Here is a 16,162-nt window from a genome sequence, read left to right on the forward strand (position 1 = left end):
CAAAGCGAACAAAGACAAGAGGCAAGGACGGAGCAAACTGTAGCAGCAGCAGTCTAGACCGACGCATGCGCACTAGAAAAGGTGATGTAACACAGTGGTGAACATGCCCTTTCCCAATTACTTTGGCACGTGTTGCAGCCATGAAATTCTAAGTTAATTATTTGCAAAAAAATATATAAAGTTTATTAGTTTGAACATCAAATATCTTGTCTTTGTAGTGCATTCAATTGAATATGGGTTGAAAAGGATTTGCAAATCATTGTATTCCATTTATATTTACATTTAACACAATTTCCCAACTCATATGGAAACGGGGTTTGTACATAAGTAATATCAAACAATTGCAGGATGCCTACGGGAATACATTGTGGTTGCCTGCTGCACACATAGTACTGTACAAGTAAAATAGTGGAGGTATGATGTGTTTAAGCGGGTCATTTGCAATGGCGTAAAGCAAGCTTAATTGTTAGAACTGTTCATAAAAAGAAGTTGGAGTTGGCGTTAACGTGACCTCATATGCTTGGGCTAATTCCGTTTGCGTCGCCATTGTGATATCTCACCTCAGATGTTCTCAGAGACAGCCTATAGAAAAAAGGCTTATGATGACGCTGGATTACTTCTGCCATTCTCTGGCTGGATTAAGCTCTTGGCATATTAAGAAAAGTGGGTCAATTGAGAACTATCATTTTTGGGGCCTGAAGAGGAAAAATGGTTGGAAGCCTATTAGTCAAGATGTAAATATGCTTCCATGTGCTCCTCCAGGTCAGGAGCGCTTCGGAAACATGACCAGGGTCTACTACAAAGAGGCCGTGGGGGCGTTCGTGGTGTTCGACGTGACAAGGGGCTCCACGTTCGAGGCCGTGTCCAAGTGGAAGCACGACCTGGACAGCAAGGTGAAGCTGGCCAACGGTGGCCCCATCCCCTCGGTGCTGCTGGCCAACAAGTGTGACCAGAAGAAGGAAGGCTCCAACAACATGGCCCTCATGGACAATTTCTGCAAAGAGGCTGGATTCTTGGGGTGGTTTGAAACCTCGGCCAAGGTGAGTGCCTCGCATTACGATCATCTAATCAGTCTTTGTACTGATACATGTGTTTCTTTTATTTCTACTTTCACAGATACACATTTAGGAGTAAAAATAGCCCTGTTATGCGAAACCCAAATGTCCACTGCAGAGTATGCCGACACTCAGAGATACAATCAAATTGGTAGTCTGAAAACTTTTGTAATGCGAACCATATGCATTGACAAAGTTTATGTTGAATCTTTATTTTGTCATGTTAACTTATTTTTGTACTTGGACGACACTAAAAAATGTCTAGTAGTGAGCTAGCTGTCTGCAATGCTAATGATCTTTCATTACTTCGTAATTCATTGTGAAAATTAGGAATGCACTTTTCCATGGTTTGTCACACTAGCGTATTTATTTTTTAGACGATATATGTGATATTGGGACCTTGGCTATTGGCTCATTTCAATATTAATCCAATATGATACCAACAAAAATCATACAAGCATACTTTCTTACTTCTCATGTGGAATGTTAGTGCCAAGTGAAAGTACTCAGAGAACAATGCTAGAATGAAAAACACTAACCTAATAATTTTTAGCCGTACAGTATGGATGGGCGGCACGGTGGAACAGGGGTTAGTGCATGTGCCTAACAATACGATGGTCCTGAGTAGTCCTTAGTTCAATCCTGGGCTCGGGTCTTTCTGTTTGGAGTTTGCATGTTCTCCCCGTGAATGCGTGGGTTCCCTCCGGGTATTCTGGCTTCCTAACACTTCCAAAGACATGCACCTGGGGATAGGTTGAATGGCAACACTAAATTGGCCCTACTGTGTGAATGTGAGTGTGAATATTGTCTGTCTATCTGTGTTGGCCCTGCGATGAGGTGGCCACTTGTCCACGGTGTACTCCGCCTTCCGCCCGAATGCAGCTGACATAGGCTCCAGCAGCCCCGGGTACCCCAAAAGGGACAAGCGGTAGGAAATGGATGGATGGTCAGTATGGATTTATGCTGTCTTTAAGTTGAAGTGTAGTGGTAATTGTGTTTTTTTTTTCCGACACCTACTAGCCAAAATAATTCATTAGGTTAGCTTGAATGATCCGGACATGTTCGTTACAGGATAACATCTAATAAGCTTCTGCGTTGGAGATTTTTTATCGAAGAAAAATGTGACTATGATTATTTAGTACTGATTTTATTGATAAATGTCGTCTTTTAGGCTGCAAAATTGTTCAAATCAGGTCACCTATTAGTTACTATTGTATGTTAAGCTGTTAGCTGCGCTTAGCCTTGAATTACACATTCATAATTATGTGTAAAATTTTAAACTCTTATAGTTTTTTTTTTGGTTTGTTTTGCAATGGTTAACTTCCTCTTACGTGTGTGTAACTTTTGAAAATGTTAAGTTAAAACATTGCCAGTACAGTTAAAAGCATTTTACCATCGATTCTGTTTGACTGTACTCTACCTTTGTTTTAACTCAACATTATCACTACATTATTGTGCAATTACCCTTGGGTTGATTCTTATTTTATGCTTCCAACTTTGTAGGAATAATTTGCAGATGTCCTTTCTCATGTGATTTGCATAAAGACGTGGTTGGATGGGTCTAACCTTTGAGATGAATTAGAACAGCCTTCTGATCCTCGCATATTCTATTGGAATTATTTTTGAATTCTTCATGTCTTGCTTGTGAATACTTTTTCTGTTGTTAGAATGAGCGTGACGTCTCCACTTCCCCTCGTGGAAGACTGAAATTCTCCTTCACGGGGGAAGCTTCTCCTTTCCTGGCAACAATGTGGCCGGGAGTTGTGAAACAGTTACATGTCGTTGTGTGACTTTGTTAAACAATCCCAGACGTGATGTCTTCAGGACAGCTTTTTAACCGTCCGACTTCAAGACTATTTGGGGGCGTGTCTGCTAGGATATATTATCACATGACATTGATTGATGCTGCAGCCCAAACCTAATAGGGTTAGAGGTCATCTGAGAGATAATTGTGTTTTGGTCATGGTGTTGGGTGTGTTTGGGGGTTAGCAAGTTGAACACTTGTCTGTATGTGGACAGAATTGGCAAAGTAAACTGAATCACAATGTAAACTTTATACTTAATTCAATATTCATGTAGGTTATTTGTGTTTCTTTCTAGTTATATGCAAGAATCAAATATTAAGGGCTAAAAGGGCATGTTTTATAGTACTTAAAGCAGTGTTTTTCAACCACTGTGTCGCGGCACACTAGTGTGCCGTGAGATATTGTCTGGTGTGCCGTGGGAAATTATGCAACTTCACCTAATTGGTCCAAAAAAAAATGTTTTGGCAAATCAATAGTTATAATCTGCAAATAATGTGCCGTCGCCTAGTGTCTGTGTTGTGTAAAACTCAGCAGGGTAACCATGTAATACTCCATGTCAGTAGGTGGCAGCTGGTAGTTAATTGCTTTGCATAAGTCTGAATGTGTCGGGTGAGACGAGGATGGTTTGTTGTGATCACAATATGCAGACCACAGCGGGAGGCAGCGTGAAGGTAAAAGGTATGTAACGCTTAACCAAAAATGAACGAAGGGGAAAGGAAAAGGCAATGGCTATGTAAAACGAAACTAAGACAGAACTGGCTACAAAGTAAACAGAAACAGAATGCTGGACAACAGCAAAAACTTACGGCGTCCACAAAGTACATCCGTACAGGACATGACAGTCAACAATGTCCACACAAAGAAGGACAGCAACAACATTAATAGCCTTGCTTGCTAACACAAAGCAGTTGTGCGGAATAGCGCTCAAAGGAAGCCCTGAAGCTGCTACAGGAAAACATCAACAAAACCGGAAGGGCTACCAAAAAAACAGCGCAAGACAAGACCTAAAGCATTACACACAGGAAAACACAAACAAACTCAAAATAAGGCACGATGACTTGGTGTAGTTTCATTTTTTTAATGTTTTCTGCTAGTGGTGTGCCTTCAGATTTTTTCATGAAAAAAATGTGCCTTTGCCTCAAAAGAGGTTGAAAAACACTGACTTAAAGAACACATATGCAAAACCCTTATAACACAAGTGTGTGTGGTGTTCCTTAAAACAATTGTTACCTATAATCATCAGGTGTGCTTCTTGAAATAACACCTGCTAATGTTTTCTCATCGTTCGTAAGGCAAAACTTAATGAAAAAGTAAAAAAAATGTACCGTATTTTCCGGAACCATAGGGCGCACCAGATTATAAGGCGCATTGCCGATGTAAGGTCTATGTTTGATCTTTTTTCATATATAAGGCGCACTGGATTATAGGGTTTATTAAAGGAGTCAAATTTTTTTTTTTTTTTCTAAATGTAAAACACTTCCTTGTGGTCTACATATCACGTAATGGTGGTTCTTTGGTCAAAATGTTACATGGATTATGTTTTACAGATCATCTTCAAGCTGCTTTTTGACAGTCTCTTCCGGATGCGCCGTTTTGTGGGCGGTCTTTTTTACGTGGCTCACCTTCGGCAGCGTCTTCTCTCAGTCATCTTTGATGTAGCGGTGTAGTGTGCAAAGACGGGATTGGAAAAAGTGTCAAAAGATGGAGCTAACTGTTTTAATGACATTCAGACTTTACTTCAATCAATAACATCCATTGCCCATTATTGCAACAACAATGTGTCCCCTGAAAAGCCGTCTGACCAGAACTCTCTAATAATAAAGTTCGTTGGGTGAATACTGTAAACTCACTACACCGGTATGTTTTAGAGCTTTCATGGCAAATTTACTGGCAGATATAAGAACTTTACAAAATGGCAACAGCAGAGGATGAATGTCCCATAACAAGAAGATAAAGAAAAAGAAGAAGCTTATCGACTATGGTGTCTCTACGGACTACAAAGGCGGAGCACGCAATTTTTCAGGATTTATGCAGATCCCAAATACAGATCAGCAGGTACCAAAAGGTAAGAATAGTATATTTTGAATAAAATTGCGAGACAAAACGCCAGATGTCTTCCACCATAATCATATTTGTATGTTTAATGCGGCGACAATCCATCAAGCGGTGCATCCTTATAGCTTACCAAAGCTAAAACATTACTAAAACATTTTGATACATTTTTGAGCGCCGTGTGTAATGTTCTATATTTTCAATGGAACATATACAATGTTGGTGTTGTTTACTTGAGTCATATTGCTATCATATTGCAGTCTACACTTATCTCTTATTTGTGACTGACATTTACTGGTCACACTTATCATTGCACCAAGTACCAAATAGAATTGCTTCAAAGTCTGTAAGCAAAACCAAAATTATTCCGTACATTTGGCGCACCAGGTGTTAATGTGCACTGTCGAGTTTTGAGGAAAAAAATATATTTTAAGTGCGCCTTATAGTATGGAAAATATGGTATGTATGCTAAGTGCAGAAAATAACTGAAATTGTGAAATTAAGAAGAAGCAAAAAAGTGTAACAAGATAAGAAAATGGATAAAATTTCTTTAAAAAAAAAAAACATGAGAATATAAAAAGGAAGTGAAATGGCAAGATGAGGAAGTGGCTAAAAAGTGCTTAAAAAACTCCAATGAGAGGAACTGCTAGCATACTTGATAGTACGTTAGCATGCTAACTTTTTTTTTGCTCGTTTCTCTCATATTAGCATGCTAATGTTTTGTGCTTTTTTCTACTTTCTATGTCTACACCAACAAATACTGCATTTTGTTTTTTCTCCATACCCAGTCACGTGCTAGCTTCTTAATGTTAGCATGCTAGTATGCTAACACTAGCATTACAATGTTTCCATCTGATATTACACTTTTTTGTGTAATTCCGCAGCTATACACTTTAGAGTCATATAACTTGAAATGCGACACATGTTAACTGTTAGCGTACTAACATTAGCATGCTAACATCAAAGTGCTTACTTTGTTTTGCTAATTTTAAGCTTTTTTGTCTAATTTTCACTGCCAGACACCTCTATAGTTATATATATTTTTTAATTCATGGATGACATTCTGAAAATAAATTTTGCCTTTATGTCTAAACATTGAGGTCTTTTTAAGTTAATTTAAATTTTGAAGGCTAGTAATAACCTGTGATTAATCGTGAATAATCCAAATGCTAAAATGAGATTAATGTGATTAAAAAATGTATTGGTTGCCTGCACTAAAGAAAACACAGTAGAAACAGACAACAACATAAGGGAGAAGAAATTAAAACTGCATTTTTTTTAAATGCAAGCAAGCAAAACAAGTGGACAGAGTGCAGCAATTTGATACTTTTGCAAAAGAGAGGACAGAAGCAAAAAGCAATGAAAAGGGGGACAACAAGTTGTGGAAGCAGGCAAAAAATTAAGCGACAGGGTGAAAAAGTGACCTAAAATTAGCGGGAAATGAGGAAAAAAATACAAAAGGGCAACAAAAACACATGAAAGAAACTAAAATTCCAACAAAAATATGACAAGAAAGCTAAACATGTGGATAAGATGAGAAATGTAATAAGATTGCAAGAAGAGATGAGAAAGAAACAAAGCAAAAACAAGGCGAAAAAATTACTTAAAACACAAATCAATAAGAATTGTAAAACAAGTCAGATATGTGTGCCTACCAAGATGAGAAAAATAGAAATATTAACATTAGTACTTTTAGAATATGATTTTATATGCTGCCCGACTGCAGCTGAGATAGGCTCCAGCACCCCCTGTGACCCCGAAACGGACAAGCGGTAGGAAATGGATAGATGGATGCTGCATTCACATACATAAACAGTATTTGAACCACAATACTGTTGCATATATGAGATGTTCAGTATCGTAAATTAACTTACAATAGTCGACGTCTTTAGAAAGCCTACTAGTTAGAATCAACAGCGCCTCTGCTGGTGGCAGCCAAGTAGTGCACTACCATTTGCTCCAGTTTCTCAAATCAGTCATTTTGCATCAATTCCCCCCAACCCCCCATCCTCAGAAGTACTGTTGTATTATTGTCGGAACAAAACTGAAGCAACAGTGTATTATTAAGTCTTACTTTCTTTGCTCCCGCAGCTTCCTCGTCTTGTGCTCACACACACTTTGGAGCGTGTGTCATGTGAACATGTGGGCGTGACGTGCCGCTGCGTAGGAAGTACAGTCGCCGCTTCAAACCGATGAGATCCCTCGGAATTCAGTCGCGTTCATTCATGCGCTTCCTGTCATGAGGAGAGCTTCCGTCAGTCAGGAGGTTGCATGCTGCAAAAAAAGTTGGTCATATGACTCCATTGCTGACGAGCCGCTGTAGCTTCCGTGGATCAACTGTGAATGACTTGAGACAGGGCTGCTGGGAAAAGATCATTAGGATTCATTAGTGCGTCAACACACAGAATGAAAGCTGCTGGCCGCGGTGTGAAGGACAAAAAAAAAAGTGTTTTCACTTTGTGTCAGCGGACCTCAGGCTCAGTTCCCAGATGTTGTCCAAACATAGCACTTCATTTAAAGATGGAAGTATGTAAGATTTGACAGGTGATAAACTTGAGAGGCTTACAACTAACCTGGCAGATGGAGAACACTGGATTGGTACCTATGTGAACCACTATACTAATGTTGTCTGAATACCAGTAATTTGGTACCGGTAGGAGTACCAAAATGTATTCTGGTACTTTTCTAAATGAAGGGGACCACAAAAAATGTCATTTTTGGCTTTATTTTAACAAAAAATCTTAGGGTACATTAAAGGCCTACTGAAACCCACTACTACCGACCACGCAGTCTGATAGTTTATATATCAATGATGAAATATTAACATTGCAACACATGCCAATACGGCCTTTTTAGTCTAGTAAATTGCAATTTAAAATTTCCCGTGAAGTGTCCTGTTGAAAGCGTTGCGGAATGCTGACGTGTACGCGTGACGTCACGGACTGTTAGGAAATAGCGCTGCGCACACACACAACTAAAAGTCGTCTGCTTTAACGGCATAATTACACAGTATTTTGGACATCTGTGTTGCTGAATCTTTTGCAATTAGTTCAATTCATAATGGAGAAGTCAAAGTAGAAAGATGGAGTTGGGAAGCTTTAGCCTTTAGCCACACAAACACACGGTGATTCCTTGTTTGAAATTCCCGGAGGTGAAACTTTACTATGGATCAGAGCGGTCAAGCGAACATGGATCCCGACCACTTGTCAACCAGCAGTTTTCGGTGAGAAAATTGTGGTAAAAAGTCGCCACTTACCGGAGATCAGCTGAGCTCGTGCCGCCCGTACAGCTGCCGTCGACTTCCATCAGACACTGGCGTCAACACACCCGTGGATACACCCTTCCGACTATCAGTTACTATTAAACTACTAAAACACTAGCAACACAATAGAAAGATAAGGGATTTCCCAGAATTATCCCAGTAAATGCGTCTAAAAACATCTGAATCTGTCCCAATGCAATCGCGTTTTTTTTTTTTTCTAGTCCGTCGCTATCAATATCCTCAAACACGAATCTTTCATCCTTGCTGAAATTAATGCGGAAATTGTCATTTTCTCGGTCCGAATAGCTGTTTTTGTTGGAGGCTCCCATTAAAAACAATGTGAGGATGTGAGGAGCCATCAACGGGTGACGTCATCGTCTGCGACTTCCGGTAAAGGCAGGGCATTTCTGTTAGCGACCAAAAGTTGCAAACTTTATCGTCGATGTTCTCTACTAAATCCTTTCAGCAAAAATATGGCAATATCGCGAAATGATCAAATATGACACATAAAATGGACCTGCTATCTCCGTTTAAATAAGAAAATCTCATTTCAGTAGGCCTTTAAACATGTTTGGTATTGCAAGTTTTTCCTGAAATAAAATAGTGAGCATACAAGACAACTTGTCTTTTATTAGTCAGTAAACAAACAAAGATTCCTAATTAGTCTGCTGACATATGCAGTAACATATTGTGTCAGTTATCATTCGATAATTTTGTCAACATTATTAAGGACAAGTGGGAGAAAATGAATTATGAATAGACTTGTTTATTTACTGTTAATATCTGGTTGTTATTTTTTTCATTTTAACATGCTAATGGTTTCCAATGTTGTAAAAATGGGGAGAATAAATACAAAATTTCAACATTTCTGTCAACGAAGTAAGCGTGCGACATATAGTCATTTTGATAGTAGGTTTTACAGAAAATCTTACAGCCGCTTTCTGGCCGTCTGTTCAGTATGCGCTGTTTTGTTATCTTATTTACGTGGCTCCACATGTCATCTTTGTTGTACCAGTAGTACTTATCACTTCTAAGTGGAGTTACCTACAGATATAAGTTAGAACGGTATGCTAATTTATACTAGAAATTGCAACAGCGGAGGATGAATACACCAAAACAAGAGAATAGAGAAAAAGAAGGAGCTGAGTGACGTGACTACAGCACAAACTACAATGGCGGACGCACACAAATTTTCAGGACTACACATACACATCAGCAGGTACTATTAGGTAAGAAAAGTTGGTTTTGTATAATATTGCAAAATAAAACACCAAATGTTATGTATCCTTACTGTATAGGTGCCATTTTGGTCAAATTCAAAGTCCTCTTGTGTCCACGTATATATTTCCTGAGTTTATAAACATAATGTAAATTTAAAAAAAAGGAAAAAAGATTTTGTGACCATAAAAAAATATCGATGTAATCATAGTAGTATCGACTAGATACGGGATTGCACTTGGTTTCAAGACAGTGGTTGTTAGGTGGAGATCAACCAATGGCGTTTGTTTATATTGTTACTTCCCAGAAGAGTTGGTGCCTCATGGAATTCTGGGAATTAGTTCTGTAGTGTTTATGTTGTGTTTCGGTGCAAATATTCTCCAAAAATGTGTTTGTCATTGTTATTTAGTGTGGTTTCACTATATGGCACATGTTTATGACAGTGTTGGCGTTGTTCATAATGCCACCCTGAGTGTGACATGTAAGGCTGTTGAAAAAGTATGATCTTCTTTCACTTGTGAATAGTGTGTTCAAAATTAAAGTTATCGTTTTGATGGTCAAAGAACGGACGTGGCAAAGTCTTGTTTTTACTAATCTTAGGGCATTTTTAACACACTGAAAAGTACGACACCACTCCACTATGCTCTGGTGTGTTGTGTAGCCGGATCAATTATCACTCGTTCTGCAGGAATGATGCTTGAAATTATTGTTTTTTTTTTTGTCGCCATGGAGACAAGAATTAGTGATTTAGAAGTAATTGCAACACCTCGCTGATGAGTGAAGGGCAAGTACTTTTTATAGGCGGTATAGTACGGAATATGATTCATTAGTATCCCGGTACTATACTATAACCGTTATACTGTACAACCCTACACTACACTATAGTGTCTGTCTGTCGTTCTCTGGTCTGGACTCACTTATACTAACTTTTTCACTGGTCTTCAAAGCACAAATTATTGTACTACATAAATTCTGCCTCGCAACAAGAAACTGTAGTTCTAAACCTGAGTCCCAGGTGAGTTGATTTGCTGCAATTCATGGCTGATAGTGTAGTGTGGATCTTAAGCGACATTTCCCGCCCTAAAGAAATTAACACAATGCTGGTGTTTGCGTTTGTGTTTTTTTACACGCTTTACTTTATGCGCATTTCTCATATTCGTATTAGATGTTAAAAAGTAAACACGCTGCAGGACTGCATGTAACAGAGCTGGTAATTTATATAAATACGTAATCAATATTATTGTTTGCATTATTTTGGGACCAAAAATAAGCACTAATTCAACCGTAATATAATAATAGCAATAATATTAATAATAATAATAATGCAAGTATCCTGTTCAAATGCAATGAGCCTTTATTTAAAAGGAGTCGTAAAAGTTAAGTGTTAAGTGTTAAAAATTAATAGGGTAAAAAAGTGAGCTGCGCTATCCATAATCATTTTAATTTGTCGGTAAACTTGATGTTTAGCGTTTTTACGTTTCAAGTACAATCCATCCATATATCCATTTTCTAAAGCTACCAATTGCGCCATATTGTAGTGAAACTTGCCAAGGGACAAGTAACCAAATATTAACATTGCTGTATGTATACTTTTGACCCAGCAGATTTGGACAGTAGACCCATAAAAAATTCATAAAAGAACCAAACTTCATGAATGTTTTTTTTTTGTGACCAAAAAGTATGTGCTCCAATCACTCTATCACAAAAAAATAACAGTTGTAAAAATTATTGGTAACTCAAGACAGCCATGACATTATGTTTTTTACAAGTGTATGTGAACTTTTGATCACAACTATATATATATATATATATATATATATATATATTTATATATATATATATATATGTATGTATATATATGTGTATGTACATATATACATGTATATGTATATATATGTGTGTGTGTGTGTATATATATATATATATACACACACATTTATACACACATATGTATATACAAACAGTCGTAGTCAAAAGTTTACACACACTTGTAAAAAACATAATGTCATGCTGTCTTGAGTTTCCAATCATTTCTACAACTCTTATTTTTTTGTGATAGAGTTATTGGAACAGATACTTGTTGGTTACAAAAAACATCTATGAAGTGTGGTTCTTTGATGAATTTATTATGGGTCTACTGAGATAGGCGCCAGCGCCCCCCGCAACCCCAAAAGGGAATACGCGGTAGGAAATGGATGGATGGATGGATGTCCAAATCTTCTGGGTCATAAGTATACATACAGCAATATATAATAATAGCATTACTTTGAGACCAAATTAAGCACTAATATAACCATATTAGTAATATAATAATAGCAACAACAATAATAATAATGCTTGTATCCCTTTCAAATGCAATAGACCTTTATTTTTTATTAGTATTTTTCAGTAGAAAGAAACATCCATCCATCCATTTTCTACCGCTTATTCCCCTTTTGGGGTCGCGGGGGGCGCTGGCGCCTATCTCAGCTACAATCGGGCGGAAGGCAGGGTACACCCTGGACAAGTCGCCACCTCATCGCAGGGCCAACACAGATAGACAGACAACATTCACACTCACATTCAAACACTAGAAACAAATCATGCTAAAAAATGTTCTATGCTAAAAACAAGACAGCATTCAAACGTATACAAATCATAAAACCTCACTTCTGACAAGTATTTAAGTTTGGTATTGACATGTTAGCTATAATTCATCCTATATCTACTGTTAAAACTGTTGACATCATTACTCGACAGAGTGAGACCTCCTTTTCACCAAGTTATATTATCTTTGTGCCGCAGACTGCCGTGTGCTGGTGTTGTGGCTGCTAACGCCTTTAGCAGGCTATTTTTACATCTGTTAATTAAGGTGGACAAATTCACTAAACAGAAATTGTCCCATATTTCTATCAAGGAAAATGTTTTTTGCTGAAAGATTAAGTGGCATCGAATGAACATTAAGGTTTTAATTAGTGCAATACCTTAACCACAAGAGGCGCAGGGTTTTGTTTTCTCCGCCTTCATCGCCATTTGAGTGACAGACATGTTGGCCAATCAAAATTGTTGAGATTCACGTTTTGTCCTCCTTTTGCTTCAAACAGTAAGGAGGTCTTACTCGGTGCGTCGTTCTCAGCACTTGAGCGCGTTTTTTTAACAGTAGAATAATTAATTGAACCCAGTGAGCCCTCTTTTCAGCCATCCACAATCTTTGTCTCGGTGGGCGGAGGGCGAAACTACTAGCGTTTCTAGTACAGGAATCACGAACAGTGAACCTCCCTATTCGCAATTTGAAAGTGACAAGTGCCGCAAAGTAACAAAAATGAAGAGCAAACAATATGATTTCAAAGCCAAATGTCCCGTAGTGGGAATATTTCAGCTTCAAATCGGATGGGCAATATACGGCCATCAACATGAATGAACAAGCGAGAATACCGTGATGGCAAAAAAACAACCTAGTTTTTCCAACTGGGAAAAAAACTGCACTTTAAAATCTTCAATATTTGTTCAAGTTGAATTTTCGCTCAGATAAATGAGAGTACATATCATTTTTTGTTTGTCTATTTATTTAGTATTACAAAGTTTTTTACCTTGCAATTACAGTACAATGATAAACAATTCTACAGTAACGAGAAATAAAAGTTGATGTATTTTTGAATGACTACTTGCATTATTAGTATATATTAATTACATGTGATTACATTATCAATTGATCAATCAATCAATGTCTATTTATACAGCTCTAAATTACAAGTGTTTCAAAGGGCTGCACAAGCCACAATGACATCCTTGGTTCAGAGCCCACAAAAGGGCAAGGAAAAACTTACAACCCAGTGGGACGTCAATGTGAATGACTATGAGAAACCTTGGAGAGGACCGCAGATGTGGGTGACCTTTATAAACACTGTATTATTTTGGTTATTTCTTCAGTTTAGGATCATGACATACACCAGGGGTGTCAAACTTAAGGTTTTATCAGGTTTTTACAGGTTTTATCCAGCCCGCGGGATGATTTTGCTAAGTATAAAAAATAACAGAAATTTTTGACTGAAAACAACTGCTGTTCTAAATGTGCCCACTACATGTCGCAATAGCAATTATTGGTATCTTTGTAGATGATGCTATATATGTAAAAAAAAAAAAAAAATAGCACATACAGATGTTAGTACATCAGTCGAGAAAAAATAGCAAACTACATAAATAACATCCTGTAATTTGATTTTGATATTATTTTTTTATCTTGATGGATTGAAAATTAACACCAATGAGTTCACTGAAGAACATTATCACATAATTTATTCAGAAAGTATAAATAACGATGAATAAAGGTAGAATAATATTAACCGCAACATGTAAGTGTAAAAAAAAACAAAAAAAACATTATGATTTTTACATTTTCAGAATGTGCTTGTTCTATTTTTAAACTAAGAAAACAATCTGAAGTTGTGTTTATTTTTAAGTAATCGTGCCGTGGTTTTACCAGTCCGGCCCACTTGGGAGTAGATTTTTCTTGACGTGGCCCCCCATCTAATATGAGTTTGACACCACTGATGCAGACAAAAGCCCTGAGTTTTGTCTGCATGTAGCCATATATTTTTTAAATTAAATTATTGCATTATGTTCTAATTTGTAGAAATCGAATCACAATTTGACAGACAAAATATTGTTTTATTGCACAGCCTTATGGCTTCACGGTGGCAGAGGGGTTAGTGCGTCTGCCTCACAATACGAAGGTCCTGAGTAGTCAGGGTTCAATCCCGGGCTCGGGATCTTTCTGTGTGGAGTTTGCATGTTCTCCCCGTGACTGCGTGAGTTCCCTCCGGGTACTCCAGCTTCCTCCCACTTCAAAAGACATGCACCTGGGGATAGGTTGATTGGCAACACTAAATTGGCCCTAGTGTGTGAATGTGAGTGTGAATGTTTTCTGTTTATCTGTGTTGGCCCTGTGATGAGGTGGCGACTTGTCCAGGGTGTACACCGCCTTTCGCCCGATTGTAGCTGAGATAGGCAGCAACGCCCCCCGCCACCCCAAAGGGAATAAGCGGTAGAAAATGGATGGATGGATGCACAGCCCTAATTACAGTACATGTAACATAAACATTTTTTTCAGAGATATGATCCCTTTGGTTCGCAAATTTTATGTTACGAAGGTGATTGAGCATGAATGTCGACGCCAACATACAGTAAGCAATTTCAACGGTAATTTGCATTGAAATATTTGTTAATAGGCTATAATGGGTTCTTCCCGCAGGACAACATCAATGTGGATGAAGCGGCACGATTCCTGGTGGAGAGCATCTTGGCAAACGACAAGGGTTTGCCCTACGAGGAGAGCAACGGAGACCGCATCAAACTAGACCAGGAAAACGTGGTGGCTGAGAGCAAACCAGGCTGCTGCTAACACTCACTCCTTTAACCTTGAAGACGACACACAGGTCCACAGCCCTTTAAGCGCGAGCCACAGGGCAAACGCTAACTGTACAGAAGGACCCATGCTTGTTAAACTTTTTTTTTTTTATCCTAACCTTTCCAAAGCAGACTATATGCTTTTCAAAAATACTGCAATAGCCTCTATCATACTGCTGAACCGTTCTGTTTAATCCACCATTAACACAAAAATTTAAATACTTGAAATTGCTTTGTCAGACTCTGGACTTTACCTGACAACAAGGTTTAGGGCTCAGCACTGTGCCTTTTTATCCAGAAAACACTCCTCGCTGCCTTTTATTTCGCTGACGTAGAATGTATTGATTACACACTTCACTTTTAGGTGTTTTTGCAATTAATGTTTTTTAAAAAATGAAGTGCACTCATGTCTTTCTTTGATTTTGCTATTGTCTAACATGAGACCACAGTTAAGTATTAACAATGTGTTTTTGTGTGTCATGGTACTGCAAGTCCACCAATAGTGGCCTCTTTCTGCTGCTCTCTGCAGTTAAGTCAATAGCGATGATTTTTTTTTAATGCATCAGACCTCATGGATCATTTAGGTCTCAGAATAAGGAAAACAAAAAGTATTCTGTCGTGTTTTTTTGTTGGGTTTACATGCAAAAAATATGTTAAGAGAGAGATGCTGTCTTGATTAAATGTATTTATCTTCCTCACTGTGCTTTGGTCTGTTTGGATGTTTGACTGACTAATTAGCTTCACAGTTTGGTAACATTTAATACAAAATAATAGTGACGAACGATTTTAGAATGTTGGAATATAGCAAATATATAAACCGTATTTCCTTGAATTGCCGCCGGGGCGCTAATTAATTTAAACCCTCTTCTCACTCCGGCGCTTACCAAAGGCATGCGGTAAAGGCAAGCATGCGCTAATTATTCTAAAACCTCTTCTCACTCCGGCACTTACCAAAGGCATGCGGTAAATTCAGGCCTGCGCTTAAAAATTTGAGTGTGACGTAAGGATACCATCATGAAAAGCCCATGTAATTAAAAAAATAATTATTATGGTCTTACCTTTGTTTATAAATAGTCCATGCGCAGCTCCTTCTGATCAAAAGCATCGATAACTTGTTTAGAGAAGTCTTGCATATCATTCTTTGGTTTTAATAGTCTGTCTGTCTTGATGGTGATCTTCCTTTATTACCTCCTGCTTTGATTGAAAATCCAGTTTAGAAAACTGTTTTATTTTAGATATGTAATCCTCCATGTTAAAAGTGCAAGCGAGTGGAACAAATAAACACACGCTGCTCACGCTTGCTGCTTGTTGTCACTTCTTCTGCAGCCGAGTAGTCGCAAGAAGGATCACTAGCGCCCTCTACCACCAGGAGGCGGGAGTCATTT

The 16,162-nt window shown here is 38.1% G+C and overlaps 1 protein-coding gene across 2 annotated transcripts in view; it reads left to right on the top strand.

Moving 5' to 3' along the window:
• The window catches only part of rab32a (RAB32a, member RAS oncogene family), a 58,174-nt gene extending 42,699 nt beyond the window's left edge, over window positions 1-15,475 (top strand). The window contains exons 2-4 of one of the 2 annotated variants that reach the window (XM_061900575.1): window positions 763-1,040; window positions 14,482-14,554; window positions 14,623-14,759. In XM_061900575.1, the coding sequence (XP_061756559.1) occupies window positions 763-1,040; window positions 14,482-14,529 (326 nt within the window). In that variant the 3' untranslated portion in view covers window positions 14,530-14,554; window positions 14,623-14,759. Of the gene's footprint in view, window positions 1-762; window positions 1,041-14,481; window positions 14,555-14,622 lie in introns of both variants that reach the window. The other variant, XM_061900574.1, reaches the window with a different exon arrangement.
• Window positions 15,476-16,162: the final 687 nt, after the last annotated feature.

The sequence above is a fragment of the Nerophis ophidion genome, linkage group LG05 (genome assembly GCF_033978795.1).
Source record: "Nerophis ophidion isolate RoL-2023_Sa linkage group LG05, RoL_Noph_v1.0, whole genome shotgun sequence".
NCBI classification, from domain to species: Eukaryota; Metazoa; Chordata; class Actinopteri; order Syngnathiformes; family Syngnathidae; genus Nerophis; species Nerophis ophidion.